The sequence below is a fragment of the Stomoxys calcitrans genome, chromosome 2 (genome assembly GCF_963082655.1).
Source record: "Stomoxys calcitrans chromosome 2, idStoCalc2.1, whole genome shotgun sequence".
In the NCBI taxonomy this organism is placed as follows: Eukaryota; Metazoa; Arthropoda; class Insecta; order Diptera; family Muscidae; genus Stomoxys; species Stomoxys calcitrans.
In genome coordinates, this window is record NC_081553.1 from 57154421 (window position 1) to 57179754 (window position 25334).

General features: G+C 39.5%; 1 protein-coding gene across 1 annotated transcript in view; it reads left to right on the forward strand.

Annotated features, from left to right (window-relative positions):
• The window catches only part of LOC106080656 (serine protease gd-like), a 41524-nt gene extending 20631 nt beyond the window's left edge, over positions 1 to 20893 (forward strand). Inside the window, exons 2-5 of the mRNA XM_013242098.2 lie at positions 5386 to 5944; positions 19445 to 19607; positions 19665 to 20310; positions 20389 to 20893. Of these exons, the coding sequence (XP_013097552.2) occupies positions 5735 to 5944; positions 19445 to 19607; positions 19665 to 20310; positions 20389 to 20806 (1437 nt within the window). The 5' untranslated portion in view covers positions 5386 to 5734 and the 3' untranslated portion in view covers positions 20807 to 20893. The remainder of the gene's footprint in view (positions 1 to 5385; positions 5945 to 19444; positions 19608 to 19664; positions 20311 to 20388) is intronic.
• The last annotated feature ends 4441 nt before the right edge of the window (positions 20894 to 25334 follow it).

Consider the following 25334-nt stretch of genomic DNA (forward strand, 5'->3'; position numbering starts at 1 on the left):
ACTTGGTCACAATCGCATTAATTGTTTGCTCACTTGGTCGATTATGTAGACCATAAATCGGACGTAAAGCGCGAAACACATTTCGAACCGAACACTGATTTTGGTAATAAAATTCAATGATTTGCAAGCGTTGCTCGTTAGTAAGTCTATTCATGATGAAATGTCAAAGCATACTGAGCATCTTTCTCTTTGACACCATGTCTGAAATCCCACGTGATCTGACAAATACTAATGCATGAAAATCCTAACCTCAAAAAAATCACCCTTTATTTGAAAGTGGAGCACGAAGCGTTTATTTACATTAAGGGCCAAGTGTCTCTCTAACCCGGAAATATTTTCTAATACGCTAATATAGGACCCAAGAGAAAGGTATTTGGGAGTGGAGTAAAAATTTACCCAGGAACCGAGAAGGGGCACACTTCTCACACATCAATGAAAGCCTTTCGATTCTAGTTTAAACTCAATGATAAGGGACTTTTTTTTATAGCCGAGACCGGCGCTTCTTCCATTTTACGACGAATCACAGTTTTGGCTCAATGGGTACGAAAATAAGCAGAATTTTCGATTTTAGAGTGAAGATTCGGCCGAAGCATTGCAAGAACTACCAATGCAGCCAATTTAGTGTGATTTATGGGCTGGTGGCATCATTGGACCGTACTTCTTCAAAGATGATGCAATTCGTAACGTAACTGTAAATGGTGAGCGCTACCGTGAGATGATATCCAACTTTTTTTTTGCCCAAAATGCAAGAGTTTGACTTGCATGACATGTGGTTTCAACAAGACGGTGCTACATGTCACACAGCTCGAGTAACTATGGACTTATTGAGAGGCGAGTTCGATGAACATTTTATTTCACGTTCGGTACCGGTCAATTGGCCGCCTTGATCATGCGATTTAACGCCATGTGACTATTTCTTGTGGGGCTATATTAAAGTACATGTACAAGTGCACCGAAAAGCACGCTTCAATTGACGCATTGGAAGGCAACATTGAAGCATTTATTCGTGAGACACCGGACGAAATGTTGGAAAGAGTACGCCAAAATTGGACTAAGCGAAAGGACCATTTGAGGCATGGTCACGGTCAACAGTACCTTCAAACATTTAATTATATGGACCGTACTATCGATTCAAATAAAGATTTCATGTATTTTTCTGAATTTTATGTGTGTTGTTTTTTTTTTGGAAAAACTTTCCTATAGCTCTTAAAAAAATCACCCTTTTGAATAAAATAATGCACTTTAACTAAATTTAGTTCGTATAAATTTTTAGCAGATTCCATGGTGATGGGTTCCCAAAATTCGGCCCGGCCGAACTTAGCCCCATCAAAGATAATTTTCAGCGTTTGTTTTCTCCTCCCAATACTGGCAACATTTGGGAGGAACTATGCCATGTAAAAACTTTTCTCCCAAGAAGTGTCGTACGCCGTTCGGACTCGGCTATAAAAAGGAGATCCCTTGTCATTCAGCCTAAAACTTGAATCGCACTGCACTCATTGATATGTGAGAAGTTTGGCCCTGTTCCTTAATGTTCATGGGCAAAATTTGCATTTGCATGAAGTAGTAGCTGGTTTTTAACAGTGAAAATAGCAATACTTGAAATCGAGAGATCGTTCTTTATATCAGCTACATCCAAATCTGGACCGATCTGAGTCAATTGCCGAAAGATGTCGATGGGCCTAAAGAAACTCACTGTCCCCAATTTCGGCAAAATCGGATAATAAATGCGTCTTTTATGGGTCCAAGGCCTTAAATCGGGAAATCGGTCTTTATATCAGCTATATCCAAATCTGAACCGATCTGAGTCAAATTGCCAAAAGATGTCGATGGGCCTAAAGCACATCACTGTCCCAAATATCAGCAAAATCGGATAATAAATATGGCTTTTATGGGCCCAAAACTTTAAATCGAGAGATCGGTCTATATGACAGCCATATCCAAATCTGGACCGATATAGGCCACATTGCAGAAAAATGTGGAGGGGCCTAACGCAATTCACTTTGCCAAATTTCGGCGAAATCGGACAATAAATGCGTCTTTTATGCGCCCAAAACCTTAAATCGATAGATCGGCCTATATGCCAGTTATATCCAAACCTGGACCGATCTCTATATGGCAGCTTTATTTAAATCTGGACCGATCTGGGCCAAATTGCAAAAAGATGTCGTGGGGCCCAAGATAACTCACTGTCCAATATGTCTGCGAAATCGGACAATAAATGCGCCTTTTATGGGCCCAAAACCTTAAGTCGAAAGATTGGTCTATATGGCAGCTATATTCAAATCTGGACCGATCTGGACCAAATTGCAAAAAGATGTCAAGGGACCTAACGCAATAATAAATGCGTCTTTTATGGGCCCAAAATCTTAAATCAAGAGATCGGTCTATATGACAGCTATATCCAATTTTGACCGATCTGGGCCAAATTGAAAACAGATGTCGTAGTGCCTAACACAACTTACTGTCCCAAATTTCGGCGAAATCGGGCCATAAATGCGTCTTTTATGGGTCCAAAACCTTAAATCTAGAGATCGATCTTTATGGCAGCCATATCCAAATCTGAACCGATCTGGGCCAAATTGCAGAAAGATGTGGAGGGGCCTACGCAACTCACTTTCCCAAATTTCGGCGACATCGGACAACAAATGCGTCTTTTATGGGTCTAAAACCTTAAATCGGGAGATCGGTCTACATGGCAGCTATATCCAAATCTAGACCGATCGGGGCCAAGTTGAAGAAAGGTGTCGAGTGGCCTAACACAACTCACTGTCCTAAATTTCAGCGAAATCGGACAAAATGCACCTTTAATGGGCCTAAGACCTTAAATCGTTTGATCGGACTATATGGGGTCTGTATCAAGATATAGTCCGATATAACCCATCTTCGAACTTGACCTGCCTATCGAAAAAGAAAAAATCTGTGCAAAGTTTCAGCTCAATATCTTAATTTTTAAAGACTGTGGCGTGATTTCAACAGACAGACGGACGGACGGCCATGGCTAGATCATCTTAGATTTTTAAGACGATCAAGAATAGATAATCTTTATAGGGTCGGAAATGGATATTTCGATGTGTTGCAAACAACATGACAAAATGAATATAACCCCATCCTTCGATAGGGGGTATAAGAAGTTGTGAACTCTTTTTAAAATGTTTGCCGTTCGGCCCACTGTGCATTGCCAATAAATTAAAAATTTAAATTTTTTTTTACCCACCACCATAGGATGGGGGTATACCAATCAAGTCATTCCATTTGTTACATCACGAAATATTCGTCTAAGACCCCATAAAGTATATATATTCTTGATCCTCTCGACGTCCTGAGTCTATATAGCCTTGCCCGTCCATCTGTCGATTTCACGTTAGAGATCGAACGCGCAAAGCTAGCCGCTTGAAATTTTGCACACATACTTAGTATTGATGTTGGTCGTTGGGGATTGCAAATGGGCAATATCAGTTCAGATTTAGATATAGCTCCCATATAAACCGATCTCCCGATTTGAATTCTTGAGCCGCCGATCTCCCGATTTGCACAGGAAGCCGCCATTTTTGTTCGATTTGGGGGAAATTTTGCAATTTTTGTCCGATTGGGCTGAAATTTTACTTGTGATGTTCTGTTATGAATTCCAACATTTTTGTTTAGTACGGTCCAAATCGGTCTATAACCTGATATAGCTCCCATATAAACCCGTCACCCGATTTGACTTCTTGAGCCCTTATAAGCCGCAATATTTGTCCGATTGGGCTGAAATTTTCCATGTAGAGTTCTGTTATGACTTTCAACATTATTGTCGAGTACGGTCCAAATCGGTCAATAACCTGATATAGCTCCCACATAAACCCGTCTCCCGATTTGACTTCTTGAGCCTTTACAAGCCCTAATTTTTGTCCGACTTGGCTGAAATTTTGCATGTAGTGTCCTGCTACAGTTTCCAACAACTGTGCCAAGTATGGTCTAAATCGGTCTATAACCTGATATAGCCTCATATAGACCGATCTCCTGATTTGACTTCTTGAGCCTTTACAAGCCGCAATTTTTGTTCGATTTGGCTGAAATTTTGCATGTAGTGTTCTGCTACGGCTTCCAACAACCTTGTCCAGTACGGTCCAAATCGGTGCATAACCTGATATAGCTCCCATATAAACCGATCTCCCGATTTGACTTCTTGAGCCCTTATAAGCCGCAATATTTGTCCGATTGGGCTGAAATTTTCCATGTAGTGTTCTGTTATGACTTCCAACATTCTTGTCTAGTACGGTCCAAATCGGTCAATAACCTGATATAGCTCCCATATAAACCGATCTCCCGATTTGACTTCTTGAGCCCTTATAAGCCGCAATATTTGTCCAATTGGGCTGAAATTTTGCATGTGGTGTTCTGTTATGACCTCCAACATCTTCGTCTAGTACGGTCTAAATCGGTCAATAACCAGATATAGCCCCTATATAAACCTGTCTCCCGATTTGACTTCTTGAGCCCTTACAAGCCTCAATTTTTGTCCGATTTGGCTGAAATTTTGCATGTGGTGTTCTTTTATGATTTCCAACAACTGTGCCAAGTATGGTCTAAATCGGTCTATAACCTGATATAGCTCCATATAAACCCGTTTCCCGATTTGACTTCTTAGGTCCTTACAAGCCGCAATATATGTCCGATATGGCTGAAATTTTGCATGTGGTGTTCTGTTATGACTTCCAACAACTGTACTTAGAACGGTTCAAATCAGGTTTTAAGTTGGGAGAAGTATGCCCTGTTCCTTAATGGACTATTCATGGGAAATTTATAAGTTTAGTAGTAGTTGGTATGCTGATCATGGAGACCCATATAGATAACAACAGGCAGCATAAATTCATTAAGGCCTCACGGTCTTATGTGATTATATAGTAAAAGTGATTTATATGGGAGCTACTGCTTCCTATATTGCTTCGATTTGTTTCATTCACAATCTTAAGGCATCTACAACATGCAAAATGTCAAGCAGAAAGCTCTTTTTGTAAACAAAAGCAAGCATTTTCTGACAGACGAACTGTGCTACGAACACAATGACGTTGTAACTACACTCCCTATGCCAAGGTGGGGGCCAATAATAGGCAATGCTATCAGTTTTTATAAAACACGTCCTACATCTAAGAACTTGAACTGCACATTAGGCAAACCACTACTTATTCTTAGAATACTCATCATGTCTCATGCCGACATTTCTTACCGCAACAGAAATTCCCTCAAGAACGTTGAATACAAAGAAAAAAACAAAAACAAGAAGAGAATATACGCCATATGGTTATGGCTGCTGCTGCTTCTACAGAGAAAAAAAGTCCCGCTTTTAAAACTGTTTTAAACCAGCAAATTGTACTTGTATTCGCCTCATTTGGTATTTATTTTTAGCCTTATGTCATAAGGAGAGAAAGATGTGAAATTCTATACAACTCACTCGATTCGGACAGTAAGTCAGTTTGAAAACAATTGCCAACGCGATCGGTAATATCAGAAGTATAGTTGCGCCTGCCTGCCTGGTGTAAAGCGAAAAAAAAACTCAATAAAATTCGATCCATAACTGCCGTTGGTTTACCAAAACAAAATCTCATTACAAGAGTGCTAATGTGTTAATTAATCTGTAAATAAGTGAAGTGAAGTTGGCTTTAATTAATTGGCAAATAAAACAAAATCAACACCAACAACAGTTTCAATTAGTGTTAAAAGAAATCAAGGAATACGGAGTGAAAACACCGAGAAAATGTCAAAATCTTTTATATTTTTATTGCTTATATCATCACTTTTAAACAAAGCCCAACAACAATTTCTAACTGTGCCCGACATTGCGTGTCCTCAGTATTTTCAATACGGCCAAGATGGCTCTGGAACTTATGGCCTACTGACAATGCCTTATGTCTCACAACGAATGCAGTTGGAAGTCCATTTGAGCCAAAAAACACCTCTAACGCAGGTAATAATCCGAAAACAGTGAAAATGTATTAAACTTTAAGTGAAATGAAGAGATGACTACTGATTAAATATTCATTTCTTGATCGAAAAATTTTGCAACACATAACGATCTTGTTCAAATTTATTTGAACAACTAGCCGAACCGGACCCACTCCGCTGCGCCTTCTTTAATTCTCTTATAACTTTTTAGGCTGGCGACACTTTGCCCTGAATGCGGATATCGAATTCGTGACATTGTAACCTATGACTCGGAATGCGTTCGAATCCTGGCAAGAACATCGAACAAAGCGGTGTTTATCCCCTCTTAATGCTGGCGACATTTGCCAGGTACAATGCCATGCATGGTCATTTAAAAACTTCTCCCCAAAGAGATGTCGCACTGTGGGATGCCGTTCGGACTCGGCTATAAGAAAAGTTCCCTTATCATTGAGTTTAAACTTGAATCGCAAAGCACTCATTGATGTGTGAGAATTTACCCCTTCTGGGTTCCTGGTGGTAATGTTCTTTTTTAGTGGAGGGATGGCATCTCAGACATTTCGACTCGAATTTTCAATACCATATTCGTATTCTACTCTCCAATACCTTTCATATGATACCTATATTGTCCCAATGGGTCCATTTTTGACTTTGGGTTGTGTTTTTGGCATAAAGGGGAAGGTCCGATCCCCCTTCCGATACCAAAAAATTATATATCCTATGTTGCCTTCCAGACAAACCTACACAATATGCGAAAATTCCGAGAAAATCGGTTCTGGCGTTTTTCAGTCTATACGGAGGGTGGGGTGGACCATCAGATACCAAGGAATACATTTTTATGTCAGATTTGTACTCTTCTTTAAAATACCTTTTATTTGATACCCATATTGCCCAACGTGGTAAAAGTGCCTATTGGGAGGTGTGTTTGGGGGTGGGGGACCCCCTCTGACATTTTGATGCCACGTTCGTACTCTACTCTCAAATACCTTTCATTTGATACCCATATTGTCCCAATCGGTAAACATGTCCGTTCGGATGGGTTAAGGGATGGGGCTTCTCCCCCCCCCCACACCCCAGGTTATTTCACCCATAATTGTATACCAATTTTACATTTTTGGGTTACCATAAGGTGGCATGCAAAATTTCGCTTAAATCGGTGCACCCATCTCCGAGATCTGGAATTTTTAAAAATCGGGGCATGGGGAGGGTCCGCCCCCCTTCAGATATTAAAAAATGTAGTACTCTACTTTCATCGGGGGCTCTACCATCTGTGAAAATTTCAAAATGCATGCTCTGTTAAGATAGTTCATTGTGTTCAAATTGTGTTCAGCGACGAAGCTCATTTTTGGCTCAATGGGTATGTAAATAAGCAAAATTGTTGAATTTGGTATGAAGATTAGCCAAAAGCATTGCACAAGCTACCAATGCATGCTGTAAAAGTCACCGTTTGGTGCGGTTTATAGGCTGGCGGCATCATTGGACCGTACTTCTTCAAAGATGATACGAATCGAAAACGTAACTGTGAATGGTGTGTGCTATCGTGAGCATGAGATCTTTATTTGAATCGATAGTACGGGGGACCGACACTCTCCTCCCAATATAAACAACACCAAAATGTAATGTAGTACGATCGAGAATATATTGCAGTCAAATGACTTTATGTGTCAGAGGGCAATGCCCCTCCCCCTGTCCTACCCAAAAAAAAGAAATTAAAAATTAATATATGAAGGCCAATCAGGATGGAATAGGCCAGCAATAAAAAGTCTTTGGTAGTAGAGTACACATTTTACCCTCAAATTGGAATAGACATAGGAGGGACCTGCGAATCTTTAACAACTAAAACGGAGTTAAGTTCGACCGGTCTGAACTTTGGGATACCCATCACCTCGGGTATATATGAAAACCACCTTTTGTCATAGTCCGGTGAAAAATTCATAATTTTTGCCCCCTTAGATCCGATTTGGACCAAATTCGGCACGGACATTGAGTGGTGTAATAAGTTCATGCCATTGTTCAATTTTGTAGAGCAAAATAGTGGTCTTTTTGGCAGCCATATCCAAATATAGAACGAACTGAATCATATACGACACGGGTGTGGAAAAGTCTCAGATTAGTCATTGTGTCAAATTTCAGCGAAATCAGATTATAAATGTATCTTTTATGTGGTCAAGACTATAAATCGAGAGATCGGTCTATATGGCAGCTATATCTACATCTGGATACCAAGTACGGTCCAAATCGGTCTACAGCCTGATATAGCTCCCATATAAACCGATCTGCCGATTTGACTTTGCACAAAGTGTTCTGTTATGATTCCCAATAACTGTACGGTTCAAATCGGTCAAGAACATGATCTAGCTCCCTTATAAACCAATCTCCCGATTTGACTTCTTGAGCCCTTACAAGCCGTGATTTTATCCGATTTCACTGAAATTTTGCATATAGTTTGCTGTTATGACTCTCAACAACTGCGTCAAGTACTGTCCAATTCGGTCTTTAACTAGATATAGCTGCCATATTTTAGGCAGAATCCATGGTGGTGTGTTCCCAAGATTCGGCCCGGCCGAACATAGCACGCTTTTACTTGTTATACTAAAAACAGCAGATTTTGTTTGCTGATTTAGCTGACCGAAATGTTTGCTTATACAGCAGTAATGTCTGCTTTCCCATTTTCAGCGGACAAAACTGCTATTTTAGCAAAAATTTTGCTGTTTTGAATAACAAATTTGTTTGAATGTAGTCATACCATTTGTAACACCTCGAAATATTCATCTAAGACCCCATGAAGTATATATATTCTTGATCGTCTCGACGTTCTGAGTCGATCTAGCCATGCCCGTTCGTTCGACCGTCTGTCCGTCTGTCGAAATCACGATAGCTGTAGAACGCGTAAAGTTAACCGCTTACAAGTTTGCACAGATACCTAATACTAATGTAGGTCGCTGGGGTTGCAAATGGGCCATATCGGTTGAGATTTAGTTATAGCTCCCATATAAACCAATCTCCCGATTTGTCCTTTTGAGTCCTTATAAGCCGCAATTCCGATTTGGCTGAAATTTTGCATGCGGTATTCTGTTAGGACCTCCAACAATTGTGCCAAGTACGGTCGAATGGAGGCCACCGTAGTGCAGAGGTTAGCATGTCCGCCTATGACGCTGAACGCCTGGGTTCGAATCCTGGCGAGAACATCAGAAAAAATGTTCAGCGGTGGTTTTCCCCTCCTAATGCTGGCAACATTTGTGAGATACTATGCCATGTAAAACTTCTCTCCAAAGAGGTGTCGCACTGCGGCACGCCGTTCGGACTCGGCTATAAAAAAGAGCCCCCCTATCATTGAGCTTAAACTTGAATAGGACTGTACTCATTGATATGTGAGAAGTTTGCCCCTGTTCCTTAATGGAATGTTCATGGGCAAAATTTGCAATTTTTACGGTCCAAATCAGTCTATAACCTTATATAGCTCCTATTGGGTTGCCCAAAAAGTAATTGCGGATTTTTCATATAGTCGGCGTTGACAAATTTTTTCACAGCTAGTGACTCTGAATTGCATTCTTTCTTCTGTCAGTTATCAACTGTTACTTTTAGCTTGCTTTAGAAAAAAAGTGTAAAAAATGTATATTTGATCAAAGTTCATTCTAAGGTTTATTAAAAATGCATTTACTTTCTTTTAAAAAATCCGCAATTACTTTTTGGGCAACCCAATATTATTCAGTAAGTGTTATTCTTTATATAAGCTGCTGCTTTCTATAGGACTTAATGAACTGTATAATATTCATATAAAGTATTGCACTTTATCTTGTTTTTAAAATGTTTGAAATTTTGTTCTTCTTGGGGGGCAGTAGACATTAAAGAAACAGGTAAGAATACAATCAACAGGTGGCCCATCTCTCGTTCTTTTGGGTGTGGTAAAGAATTGATGCTCCGCTAACCAAACAGATATGTCCCATGACTTAGAACACAAAATTGATTGATTCGCCATTGGAGCCATAAAAGGTCATACCATAGAAAAGGTGTTGAAAAATGGGTCTGTATAATATTGCCCAAAAAGTAATTGCGGATTTTTCATATAGTCGGCGTTGACAAATTTTTTCACAGCTTGTGACTCTGTAATTGCTTTCTTTCTTCTGTCAGTTATCAGCTGTTACTTTTAGCTTGCTTTAGAAAAAAAGTGTTAAAAAAGTACATTTGATTAAAGTTCATTCTAAGTTTTATTAAAAATGTATTTACTTTCTTTTAAAAAATCCGCAATTACTTTTTGGGCAACCCAATAGTTTAAGTTTCTTCATTTACAGGAATATTGGCAACTTCTAAATGCAAATTTGCCCGTGAACATTCCGCGTGCCATAGCGCGACACCTCCTTGGGGGAGAAGTTTCTACACTGCTGCCATACCATATTTACACCCTACACCACCACTGTGGTACAGGGTATTATAGATTTGTGCATTTGGTTGCAACGCTAAGAAGGAGAAGAGCTATACCCATTGATAAGTATACCGATCGACTCAGAATCACTTTCTGATTCGATTTAGCCATGTCCGTCTGTCCGTCTGTTGGATATTTTATTTGAGGTCTACATATGTGTGCAAAATTTCATGAAAATCGGTGCATCCGTAATAAGTACGATTCAAATCGGTGTGTAACCTGTTATAGCAAAACATTTGATTTTGGCGACTTTTGAAAATATTTTCGCTAGCGAAATCCAGATCGGATCATATTTGGATATATTGGGTTGCCCAAAAAGTAATTGCGGATTTTTCATATAGTCGGCGTTGACAAATTTTTTCACAGCTTGTGACTCTGTAATTGCATTCTTTCTTCTGTCAGTTATCAGCTGTTACTTTTAGCTTGCTTTAGAAAAAAAAAGCGTAAAAAAAGTATATTTGATTAAAGTTCACTCTAAGTTTTAATAAAAATACATTTACTTTCTTGTAAAAAATCCGCAATTACTTTTTGGGCAACGCAATAGCTCCAGATTTAAGGTCTTGAATCCATAAAAGGCGAATTTTTTGTCCGATTTCGGAGAAATTTGGAACCGTAGGGCCCCTTGCAACCCTTGTTTAATTTGACTTAAATCGGTCCAGATTTGGATATACCTGCCACTCCTCGATATCCTTGTTCAATACGGCCCATATCGGTTCATGATTGAATCAAGTTGCGATATGTACCGATCTCCCTATTTAAGGGTTTAGATCCATAAAAGACTATAAAGTATATATATATTCTTAATCAGCGTAAAAATCTAAGACGATCAAACCATGTTGAGCTGAAATTTTGCACAGATTATTTTTTTTGTCCATAAGCAGCTTAAGATCGAAGATGGGCTATATCGGACTACATCTTGATATAGCCCCATATTGACCGATCTCTCGATTTAGGGTCTTAGGCCCATAAAAGCCACATTTATTATCCGATTTTGCTGAAATTTGAGACAGTGAGTTGTGTTAGGCCCTTCAACATCCTTCTTCATTTTGGCCCAGATCGGTCCAGATTTGGATATAGCTGCCATATAGACCGATCCTTCGATTTAGGGTATTAGACCCACAAAAACCACATTTATTATCCGATTTTGCTGAAATTTGGGACAGGGAGTTGTGTTAGGCCCTTCGACATCCTCCTCTGATTCGGCCTATATCGGTCCAGATTTGGATATAGCTGCCATAGAGACCGATCATCCGATTTAGGGTCTTAGGCCCATAAAAGCCACATTTATTATCCGATTTTGCTGAAATTTAAGACAGTGAGTAGTGTTAGGCCCTTCGACATCCTTCTTCATTTTGACCCTGATTGATCCAGATTTGGATATAGCTGTCATATAGACCAATCTCTCGATTTAGGGTCTTGGGCCCATAAAAGCCACATTTATTATCCGATTTTGCTGAAATTTGGGACAGTGAGTTGAGTTAAGCCCCTTGATATAATTCTGCAATATGGCACAGATTGATCCAGATTTGAATATAGCTGCCATAGAGACCGATCTTCCGATTTAGAGTCCAAGGCCAATAAAAGCCACATTTATTATCCGATTTTGCTAAAATTTGGGACAGTGAGTTGTGTTAAGCCCTTCGACATCCTTCGCCAATTTGGCTCCAATCGGTTCAGATTTGGATATAGCTGCCATAAAGACCGATCCTCCGATTTAGGGTCTTAGGCCCATAAAAGCCACATTTATTATTCGATTTTGCTGAAATTTGGGACAGTGAGTTGTGTTAGGCCCTTCGACGTCCTTCTTCAGTTTGGCCCAGATCGGTACAGATTTGAATACAGCTGCCATATAGACCGATCTCTCGATTTAGGGTTTTGGACCCATAAAAGCCGCATTTATTATCCGATTTTGCTAAAATTTGGGACAGTGAGTTGTGTTAGGCCCTTCGACATCCTTCTTCATTTTGGCCCTGATCGGTCCAGATTTGGATATAGCTGTCATATAGACCGATCTCTCGATTTAGGGTTTTGGACCCATAAAAGCCGCATTTATTATCCGATTTTGCTGAAATTTGGGACAATGAGATGTGTTAGGCCCTTCGACATCCTTCGTCAATTTTTCTTAAATCGGTCCAGATTTGGATATAGCTGCCATATAGAACGATCCTCCGATTTAGGGTCTTAGGCCCATAAAAGCCACATTTATTATCCGATTTTGCTCAAATTTGAGACAGTGAGTTGTGTTTGGCCCTTCGACATCCTCCTCCGATTTGGATATAGCTGCCATAAAGACTAATCTCTCGGTTTAGCGGTTTAACATATTTCGATACAGCTGCTATGGGGCATAAGATATGCATTTTTCACCGGATTTTGACGAAAGATGGTTTACATACATACCCGAGGTGGTGGGTATCCAAAGTTCGGCCCGGCCTAACTTAACGCCTTTTTACTTGTTTCCGTTGTCAAAGATACAACTACGTCGTCACAAGCGTCCGACATACATACCTCTATTCAATATAAATTTCTTACATCTGTTGGCAAAAACAAAGAAATGTCAATGAAAGTTTTTTTTGGTTTGTTTATAGGCCCTTAAGTATGTGATTTAATCTTAGGTAGCTGACACCCTAACCCACAACAGGTTTAGTCATCTCTTCATCATCACATCAAAACAAAGAAATTCCAGCATCGTGCCCAAATCATTGAATACTTTGAACAATACCATGCAGGCAGATGAGCCCATAAAACCGGTTCTTCACAATTCATGTGAGAACAAATAGTTGATAATTGTTCCCTTTTAAACGTGACATACAAGTTGACTTTCAAAAAAAAAAAAAAAAGAATATGGTAATTGACTCAGGCAGGTGATATCTTGACAGATTGATGTTTATCATATATAGGTTGTAGTGCGTTATATAATGGTTTGCAATGCAACAGATCCCATAAATGTGCAATTTAGGTGATCAAATGAAAAATTTAGATTGTTATGAGACGTTCTTTCAAAGAACTTTTCAGCACTACTACAAACTATACATCTCGCAAGAAGTCTTTTTTGGCATAAACATGATAATTATACAAAAACGAGCTTATACTCGAAAAAAAACGATCACAACATTTTGGTTTTTTATACCCTCCACCATAGGATGGGGGTATACTGATTTCCTCATTCTGTTTGTAACACCTCGAAATATGCGTCTAAGACCCCATAAAGTATATACAGCGGTCAAAAAAAGTATTCATCATTAGCAAAATTGATAATAAATTCACTTATTTTGGGTAATTGAAGAAAATTTAAAGTAAACAAATAATGCAGTTTTATGCAATAGTTTATTTTTCGTAATATGTTTTAAAATAAATTCAAAAAATAAATTTAATTAGCGCAAAAAATGCAATTTTATATAATAACACCAAAAACAGAACAAAAAAAGTATTCATCATTGATGTGCTATCATCAAAGTCAAATTCAAATATTATTTGGGAATCCCCCTTTTCTGTTTTATTTAGTAAAGGAGGCTTTGCCCTTGACAGCAAATATTTAATTTCTTTGAAAATATAGTTTTTGTCAAAATGGGTCGTAAGCAAAACGAGGTTTCTGATGAGGTAAAAGTTTTGATAATAAAACACCACAGGAATGGTTTAACTCAAAAAACTATCAGTGAAATATTAAATAGACCACGATCTACTATACAATCCATCATCAGAAAGTGGACAGAACCGAAAACTGTTGACAATAAACCAAGATCTGGTCGACCAAAAGCACTTTCAGTTGGAGATGTGCGTTGGCTAGTGCGGCAAGTTCAGAAAACTCCGAAGACAAATGCGACCATTCTTCGTAAAAACACTATGGAATATTTAGGGAAGGAAGTTACTACACAAACAATTCGAAATACACTCAAAAGGCATAGTTACAGAGGAAGAACTGCACGTAAGAAGCCCTTTATAAATAAAATAAACCGAGTGAAAAGGCTAAACTTCGCAAAAATGTATGTAAAACAGCCCGAATCATTTTGGAAAACAGTCATTTTTGCAGACGAGAGCAAGTTTAATCTTTTTGGGTGCGATGGAAAGGTCATAGTGTACAGAAAACCAAATACAGAGCTTGAAGAACGAAACACAGTTGCTACTGTAAAACATGGTGGAGGTGGTTTAATGGTTTGGGGGTGTATGGCGGCTTCAGGAGCGGGAAATCTTGAAATTATTAATGGAGTAATGGATCATAAGTATTACATTGACATTTTAAAGAGGAATTTAAAAGATAGTGCTGTAAAACTTGGGCTTGGTAATAACTTTCAATATTATCAAGATAATGACCCCAAACATTCTGCTTTAAATACCAAGATGTGGATGCTGTATAACTGCCCCAAAGTCATTAAAACTCCTCCTCAAAGTCCCGACTTGAACCCAATTGAACATCTTTGGGAACATCTCGAACGCAAATTGAGAACGCGCAATTTTTCGAGCAAGAGTCAAATGCAACAGGTGATAATGGAGGAATGGACTAATATAGACCAAAATATAACCGCTAAATTAGTCCAATCGATGTCAAACCGTTGAAAAGAAGTTATAAGACGCGGTGGTCGAATAACAAAGTATTAATTTTTTTAAATTATGTTATTTATTTTTTTGTTTTTTTGCAATGATGAATACTTTTTTTGTTTAATTTTTTGTGTTCAGCTGTAAAATGGCCCTTTTTGTTCCAATAAATACTATTTTTTTCTTTAAAAACAATGAAATTGTGTACATATATATCACACAAGCACTACTGCATCATTAGTTTAATATGTTTTTATTCCAATTGTCTTTTGTAGACTTATTAAAAAAAAAACATTGAATGATGAATACTTTTTTTGACCGCTGTATATTCTTGATCGTCATGTCATTTTAAGTCGATTTAGCCATGTCCGTCCGTCCGTCTGTCCGTCCGTCCGTCTGTCCGTCTGTCCGTCTGTCCGTCTGTCCGTCCGTCCGTCTGTCCGTCCGTCCGTCTGTCTGTCGAAAGCACGCTAACTTCCGAAGGAGTAAAACTAGCCGCTTAAAATTTTGCACAAATACTTTTTATTAGTGTAGGTCGGTTGGTATTGTAAATGGACCAAATCGGTCCATGTTTTGATATAGCTGCCATATAAACCGATCTTGGGTCTTGACTTCTTGAGCATCTAGAGGTCGCAATTCTCGTCCGATTTTATTGAAATTTTGGACGTAGTGTTTGGGTAGCACTTCCAACAACTACGCTAAGTATGGTTTATGTCGGTCCATGTTTTGATATAGCTGGCATATAAACCGATCATGGGATCTTGACTTCTTGAGCCTCTAGAGGGCGCAATTATCGTTAGATTTAACTGAAATTTTGCACGTAGTGTTTTGGTATCACTTCCAACAACTACGCTAAGTATGTTTTAAATCGGTCCATGTTTTGATATAGCTGCCATATAAACCGATCTTGGGTCTTGAAGTCTTGGGCCTCTAGAGTGCGCAATTCTCATCAGATTTGGCTGAAATTTTGTATGAGGTGTTTTGTTATGACTTTCAATAACTGTGCTAAGTATGGCGTAAATCGGTATAGAACCTAATATAGCTGCCATATAAACCGATCTGGGATCTTGACTTCTTGAACCTCTAGAGTGCGCAATTCTCATCAGATTTGACTGAAATTTTGTACAACAGCTTCTCTTATGATCTTCAACATACGTGTCTAATACAGTCTGAATTGATCAATAGCTTGATGCAGCTCCCATATAAACCTATCTCCCGATTTTGCTTGTTGAGCCCCTATAGGGCGCAATTCTTATCCGATTGAACTGAAATATTGCACAATGACTTCTACAATGTTCAGCATTCATTTATGGTCTGAATCGGACTATAACTTGGTATAGCTCCAATAGCATTACAGTCCTTATTCAATATTCTATGTTTGTCTAAAAAGAGATACCGCGCATAGAACTCGGCAAATGCGATCAATGGTGGAGAGTATATAAGATTCGGCCAGGCCGAACTTAGCACGCTCTTACCTGTTATTTTCTATGGTATACAATGAAAAGGGGATTTTTTTTTTTGCAAATTGATTAAGAGAAATAAAAAGAAATAATAATAAGGGGATTTTTGCACGCATTTTTGGAATGGCAGTTTTTTATACACGCTCCCTCTTTAAAAATGATCAAAAACCCCATAAACTTTTTTTTATTATAACGATTCTCACACACACCCTTTTAAATACAGACAGACAAATGAACGCAAAACCTGTTGAGTTTCAAACAAAACTTTTGAAAATTCAAGCAAATAAAGTTGAGAAATATTTAAACATATATTTCTTATATAATAATGATGAGTATGTGAGATTGAAGGATGATGTGAGTTTTATTATCAAGTAGACGATGAACACCTGAATTAAAACTATGGGATTTTTTCCAGTTAAAAAAAATTGTGGAAGCAATTAACAAAGAATGAATAATTTCAAGTTGGTAATAGTAATAAAATTGTGGTCATATAAATTACGTGGTGGGAACAATCCCCGTAAAAATTACCAAAATTTGGTTGAATGTAAAGTCCCTAAAAAAAAGAAAAAACAAAGTAAAAAGGCATTACGTTCGCCGGGCCGAACTTCGAATACCCACCACCTCGGATATATAGGTAAACTCCCTTTCGTCACAATATGGTGCAAATTGGACAACTTAAGCACCCAAATAAGCCACTGTTCAATTTTTTAGAACAAAATATTGGTCTTTTGGGCAACTGCTTCAAATTGCAGCGAAATCGGGTAATAAGTAAAACTTTTATGGGCTTCAGACCCTTAATCGGGAGATCGGTCTATATGACAGCTATATCTAAATATACTCCGATCTGAACCATATTTGGGTCCTATGATGGGAGGCTTAAAACTACTCACTGTTTAAAATTTCAGCTAAATCGGTTAAAAAATAAAGCTTTTATGGTCATTAGACCCTTAATCCGGAGATCGGTCTATATGGCAGCTATATCTATGTTGAGAGGACTTTGGGGGTAAAGGGCGAATCTGATATAACGATTGATTCGGGGCCACCTCACCCCCATAACACCACCCATATAAGACGTATTTGCTGACCATTCCAATATGGGGCTGTAATAAGAAGTATTTTTGAGAGTAGAACACGAAGCTGATATATATTTTCAGGGCCAAATCGCAGAAGGGCCGCCCATCCCCAAAATCACCCACGAAACCGGTCATGTTTGCCGACTATGGAAATATGGGGCTCACATAAAAGGTATTTGGGAGTAGACCAACTGCCTAGGGGACGTCCCACCCTCACCGTGACAAATTTGGGTTTAAAAGGGAGCGGATCTCGATATTGATAGTTTTTGAGGCCCATACCCTAAACTGGGTATGGGCAAAATCACCCCCGAAACCGGTCATGTTTGCCGACTATGGAAAGGTATATGGAAGTAGACAAACTGCCTAGGGGACGTCCCACCTTCAGCATGGCAATTTTGTGTCTTAAAGGGAATGGGTCTCGATATTAATAGTTTTTAGGGGCCATACCCTAAACTGGCTACACTACTCTACACTACTATACACTACTCTACTCTACTCTACTCTACTCTACTCTACTCTACTCTACTCTACTCTACTCTATTCTACTCTACTCTACTCTACTCTACTCTACTCTACTCTACTCTACTCTACTCTACTCTACTCTACTCTACTCTACTCTACTCTACTCTACTCTACTCTACTCTACTCTACTCTACTCTACTCTACTCTACTCTACTCTACTCTACTCTACTCTACTCTACTCTACTCTACTCTACTCTACTCTACTCTACTCTACTCTACTCTACTCTACTCTACTCTACTCTACTCTACTCTACTCTACTCTACTCTACTCTACTCTACTCTACTCTACTCTACTCTACTCTACTCTACTCTACTCTACTCTACTCTACTCTACTCTACTCTACTCTACTCTACTCTACTCTACTCTACTCTACTCTACTCTACTCTACTCTACTCTACTCTACTCTACTCTACTCTACTCTACTCTACTCTACTCTACTCTACTCTACTCTACTCTACTCTACTCTACTCTACTCTACTCTACTCTACTCTACTCTACTCTACTCTACTCTACTCTACTCTACTCTACTCTACTCTACTCTACTCTACTCTACTCTACTCTACTCTACTCTACTCTACTCTACTCTACTCTACTCTACTCTACTCTACTCTACTCTACTCTACTCTACTCTACTCTACTCTACTCTACTCTACTCTACTCTACTCTACTCTACTCTACTCTACTCTACTCTACTCTACTCTACTCTACTCTACTCTACTCTACTCTACTCTACTCTACTCTACTCTACTCTACTCTACTCTACTCTACTCTACTCTACTCTACTCTACTCTACTCTACTCTACTCTACTCTACTCTACTCTACTCTACTCTACTCTACTCTACTCTACTCTACTCTACTCTACTCTACTCTACTCTACTCTACTCTACTCTACTCTACTCTACTCTACTCTACTCTACTCTACTCTACTCTACTCTACTCTACTCTACTCTACTCTACTCTACTCTACTCTACTCTACTCTACTCTACTCTACTCTACTCTACTCTACTCTACTCTACTCTACACTACTCTACACTACTCTACCCTACTCTACACTACTCTACACTACTCTACTCTACTCTACTCTACTCTACTCTACTCTACTCTACTCTACTCTACTCTACTCTACTCTACTCTACTCTACTCTACTCTACTCTACTCTACTCTACTCTACTCTACTCTACTCTACTCTACTCTACTCTACTCTACTCTACTCTACTCTACTCTACTCTACTCTACACTACTCTACCCTACTCTACACTACTCTACACTACTCTACTCTGCTCTACTCTGCTCTACTCTGCTCTACTCTGCTCTACTCTTCTCTACTCTACCACTACTTTTTGCCCACAAACAAAGGGCTTTACTTTTTTTTATAGATTAAAGATCATCAAATGAATTTGATAATCACAATTAATGGTGTAGGATATACAAGATGCAGCCTGAATGAATTTACGGCATTTGTTTTATGTTGTTAATAATATTTACCTTTTTTTTCATTATTTTTTTTTTTTTAGAATTATTATGGCAAAATAAGTCTAGCTGAAGATCGTTTTACTACAGAAAGAAAAATAAAAAATGGCGAGCCAATCCTATACCGTGTGGACTTTCCCACCACGGAGTCACCCAAGTTAACTAGAATAGTAATTAATAATCAGGACATATGCTTTGACAATGAGTGTAAGTATAGTACTTGCCATCTACCGCCAAATGTATTTAGAAAATTACCTTCTATAGATTCCAGACCCAGCACAAGTTTGTTTCTACAACATAGCCTGGTGAGCAGTACACATACATTCCCTATAGCGATTGATCAGCCAACACCCGATGTAGATTTCCCATGGCCCACGCCACCAGTTAGTAGACCACGACCAAAACCCGAGATAGAGACCACAAGGCCCGCGCAACCAGTTAGTAGACCACGACCAAGACCCGAGGAAGAGTCCACAAGGCCCGCGCAACCAGTTAGTAGACCACGACCAAGACCTAGTACTAGTACTAGTCCTAGAACAAGTGCTAGTGAAAATGATCAATGTGGTAAGGTCTCGGGTGTGACTACCTTCATATATGGAGGTTTAGATATATCAAGGGGCCAGCATCCCTGGTTAACGGCCATCTATGCAAAATCTGCAGGGTTGCGTTTCCTGTGTGGCGGATCCTTGGTATCAAGGAAGACTGTATTATCGGCAGCTCATTGTTTTACAATTAGCGCCGTAACTGCTGATCGTTTGGTAGTCAATGTGGGACGTTACAATCTGGAGGATTATAGCGAAACGAATTTCCAAACCAGAGAGATACAAAACTTGGTAATACATCCGGATTTTGCCGGCAATGTACATCCGGATGCCGATTTGGCGTTATTGCAATTGCAGCGACCAGTGGAGTAAGTGCAATTTGAAGGAGGTTATGGGGGAATTTATGATTTGATTAAAACTGTTGGTTCTGTTCTGTCCAATTTCAGATTTAACGCATATGTTCGTCCCATCTGCTTGTGGAGCGAACCGGTTGATACCAACCGCATAGTGGGTATGACTGGTGTGATAGCTGGCTGGGGCGGTGATGAAAATGGCAATGCATATACTGCCATACCCAAAATGGTTGATGCCAACATTGTCAGTGAGGGTGAATGTTTGCGTTCATCACAAGTCTACGCATCTTTAACTTCGCGGCGTACCATATGTGCCGGCAATAGAGATGGCACTGGCCCCTGTATGGGCGATTCTGGCAGTGGTCTGTTGCTTAATCGCAACGATCGTTGGTATTTGCGTGGCGTAGTTTCTATCGGAACGACGAAACAAAAGAAATGTGATCTGCTCGAGTATGTGGTATTTTGTGATGTTGCCCAGCATCTGTCATGGATCGAGGAGAATACCATATGATGAGTGATGGTCATTTTGAAAGCCTCATAGTAGTTGTTTTTTTATTTAACAGTGATATTTTTGCAATAAATAATTTATAAAGCGTAATTTTAGAAAAGAAAATTTAGAAATTTTACAAAAAGAACGACTCTGGGCAGAAATCTGCAGCAGGGGTGCAGGCGAATTTTAGCAATGGAGTGACCATACTTTGGTGAAGTGACCATACTGGCTACCCATTCTACTATTGTCCATTTTCTTCATAAAAATTTACTCCCACCTATCCTTATTCGCTATTAAATTGTAATCCCTTTTTTGACATAGCCTTTAAGGCATTTGACAAGAATACCATTTCCTTTTTTGGTTTTCTTTTTCAATGTACTAATGTTTGCTAAAAGTTCTCTTGGTTAAGCCATTCTTAACTGAGGTTTTATTATCCACATTGCACACATGCAGGGGTTTTGCTCAATTATTTTCTAATCGAATCATTTTAGGAGTTTTTGTGGCTGACTGATTTCAATTCGGTCTCTTTCGAAAATCTCCTCAAATGCTTGTGGTTCGAATGGTATTGAGATATCTGCAAAAACTACCAAATCTGCATAGAAATGTGAGAAATTTGAGTTAACAGGAAGGAAGGTCGAAAGAAAGAAATATTTTGCATGATTTCATCCGTTTAAAAATATAATGGGAAACGATTATCGAACTACCCCTCGGCCAAGTTGAAGATTACAAAGGAAAGGGAAATTGGGGTATGTAAAAAAAAAAAAATCCATAAAGTGTTGTTACTACCTGCTGCTTTCGATAAGGTTGAGGGGCCACATTTCAAAAGGTTAGCTGTAAAAAATTTATAAAATTAAAAGAATCTTGGGAACCCACCACCATGGATTCTGCTAAAATATGGGAGCTCTATATGGTAATAGACCGATTTGGAACGTATTTGGCACAGTTGTTTAGAGTCATAACAGGATTCCAGAGTCTCAAAAAGTCAAATCGGAAGATCGATTTATATGGGAGCTATATCAGGTTCTTTACCGATTTGGACCGTACTTAGCGCAGTTAACACTATGTGCAAATTTTCAGCCTAATCGGGTGAAAAATTGCGGCTTCCAGGGACTCAGGAAGTCCAAACAGGAGATCCGTTTATATGGGAGCTATATCAGGTAATAGACCAATTTGGATGGTAATAGGCGTAGTTGTTGCAAATCCTAACCGAAGACCATATGCAAAATTTCAGCAAAATCGGACAAAAACTGCGGCTTCCAGGGTCTCAAGAAGTTTTATCGGGCTATGGGCTTATATAGCAGCTATATTAAAATCTGAAGCGATATGGCCCATTTGCAATCCCCAACGACCTACATCAATAAAAAGTATATGTGCAAAATTTCAGGCGGCTAGCTTTACGCGTTCGACCGCTATCGTGATTTCGACAGACGTACCGACATGGCTAGATTGACTCAGGATGTCGCGACAATCAAGAATTTATATACGTTAATAGCCGAACCGGGGCCGCTCCGCTGCGCCTTCTTTAATTCTCTAATATCTTTTTAGGGTAGAGACACTTCGCCCTGAATGCGGATATGGAATTCATGCCATTGTAGCCTATTGGAATCCTGGCGAGAACATCGGACAAAGCGGGATTTATCCCCTCTCAATGTTGGCGACATTTGCGAGGTACAATGCCATGCATGCAAGGACTCTTATCATTGAGTTTAAACTTGAATCGGAAAGCACTCATTGATGTGTGAGAATTTGCCCCTTCTAAATTTCTGGTGGTAAGGTTCTTCCTTAGGCTAATGTTCTCATTCGGTGAGGAATGGCACCTCCGACATTTCGACTCAAATATGGATATCAAATTCGTGCTGCACTTCCAAATCCCTTTAATTTGAGCCCCATATGAGCCGTTTGGAGGGTGTTTAGGGGCTGGGTCGGCCACCGGTTCTATGCGCTGAAAATAGATATCAAATTCGTTCTTTATTCCCAACGGAAATGAAGTTCAGTTTACGGGGGTGCTTTACCCCACTTGGCTCCATAATTGGATATCAATTTCGTTTTCTATTCTCAAATAACTTTCAGTCCCATATTGTCATAATGGGTCAAATAAACCATTTGACGTATATTTAGTAAGGAAAAGCTCCACCTAGATTGAACACAAATTTTAATGTCATATTCGTAATCTACTCCCTAATACCTTTCATTTGAGTCCCATATAGCCATGATCGGCTAAAATGCCCATTTGGGGGTATTTGGGGGTGGGCGACCTCCCATTACTTAGACCTAATTTTTTATACCATATTTGTAGTCTACTGCCTAATACTTTTCATTTGAGTCCCATATTGACCTGAACTTAGAATATATCTGTTTAGAGAAGTTTTGGGCTTGGTGGGGAGGGATGGGGTGGTATTCACTGGGTACTTGGACTCAAATTTTAATACCATATTCGTATTCTACTCTCCAATACCTTTCATTTGATACCTATATTGTTCCGATCGGTCCTCTTTTAGTTTTGGCTTGTGTTTTTGACATAAGGGGGAGGGCCCGTCCCCCTTCCGGGCCTATGTTTCCTTGCAGACCAACCTACACAATATGCGAAAATTTCGAGAAAATCAATTCAGCGGTTTTTCAGTCTGTACGGAACAAACAAACCGAGTCCCATATATCCGTGATTGGCTAATGTGTCCATTTTGGACGTTTTGTAGGGTTGGGGTGACCCCCCACTTCGACATGAATTTGTATGGCAGATTCGTTATCTACTCCCGCATACTTTTCATTTGATACCCATTTTGTCCTTATCGGTCCACTTTTGATTTTGGGTGGTGTTTTTGGGTTAACGGTGAAAGGTCCGCCCCCTTACGTTATCTTATAAAGCCTATTCCTACTTCCTGACCATATTCGTAATCTATTCCTGAATACCTTGCATTTGAGTCCCATATTGTCATGATCGTCAAAAACCTATTTTAAGGGGTTTTGGGGCTGGGGCGACCCCCAGGGTACTCGAACTCAAGTTTTATTATGAAATTCGTACTCTACTCTTGAATACCTTGCCTTTGAATCCCATATTGTCCCGATCGGTTCAATTTTAGTTTTGGGTAGTACTTTTGGGGTAAGGGAGGGAGCGTCCGCCCCCTCGCGATATCAAAAAATTATATAGCCTATGTTTCCATCCAGACCAACCAAAATAAAAGTGGACCAATCGGGACAATATGGGATTCATATGAAAGGTATTCAAGAGTAGAGTACGAATTTCATTTTAAAAATTGGGTCCCAGTACCTGGGGGGCCGCACCAGCCCAAAAACCCCTTAAAATTGATTTATTTGACGATCATGACAATATGGGACTCAAATGAAAGGTGTTCGGGAGTAGGCTTTATAATTGATTGATAACAGAAGGGGGCGGATCCTCCACCTTTACCTCAAAAACACCATCAAAATCAAAAGTGGACCGATAAGGACAATATGTGTATGAAATGAAAAGTATGCGGGAGTAGATAACGAACCCCACCTCCACAAAAACGCCCAAAATGGGCACATTAGCCAATCACGGATATATGGGACTCGGTTTGTTTGTTCCGTATAGACTGAAAAACGGCAGCAACGATTTTCTCGAAATTTTCGCATATTGTGTAGGTTGGTCTGGAAGGCAACATAAGCTATATAATATTTCGGTATCGGAAGGGGGACGAACCCTCCCCCTTATGCCAAAGACATAACCCAACATCAAAAATGAACCCATCGGGACAATATAGGTATCAAATGAAAGGTATTGGAGAGTAGAATACGAATATGGTATTAAAATTTAAGTCTAAGTACCCATCGGGCCGCCCCAACCCCAAAACTTTTCCAAACAGTCATATTTGACGATCATTTCAATATGGGGCTCAAATGAAAGGTATTCGGGAGTAGATTTCGAAACTGACCTACAAAATCAGATCGAAGTATAAGGGGTTACGCCCCCCTCAAAAACGCCATTATGACCAAATGATATTTGGCTGAACCGATTTTCTTAAAATTTTCATAGATTGTGTACGTTTGTCTGGCAGGAAACATGGGCTATATAATTTTTAGATATGGGGTGGAGGCGGACTCTCCCCCTTACCCCAAAAATGCCACCCATATCCGAAAGCGGTCCGATGGGCACAATAAGGGTATCAAATGAAAGTAATTGGAGACCAGAAAACGAATATGGTATTCAAATCTGGATCCGAGTACCCGTCCGTCATTTGATATCCATATTTGACCCGAAATATCTGATGTGCCATCCCTCTCCTAAGGAAGACCACTACCACCAGGAACCGAGAAGGAGCAAATTCTCACCCATCAATGAGTGCTCTGCGATTCAAGTTTAATCTCAATGGTAAGGGACCTTTTTAATAGCCGAGTCCGAGCGGCGTCCGCAGTGCGTCACCCTATGGGGAGAAGTTTTTACAAGGCATAGTACCTCACAAATATCGTCATAATTAGGTGCGGATAACTACGGCTGCGCTACGGTGTCATATATTCGGATCTCTCGATTTAGGGTCTTGGTACCCTAGGTATGGTATAGGGCGGATTATAT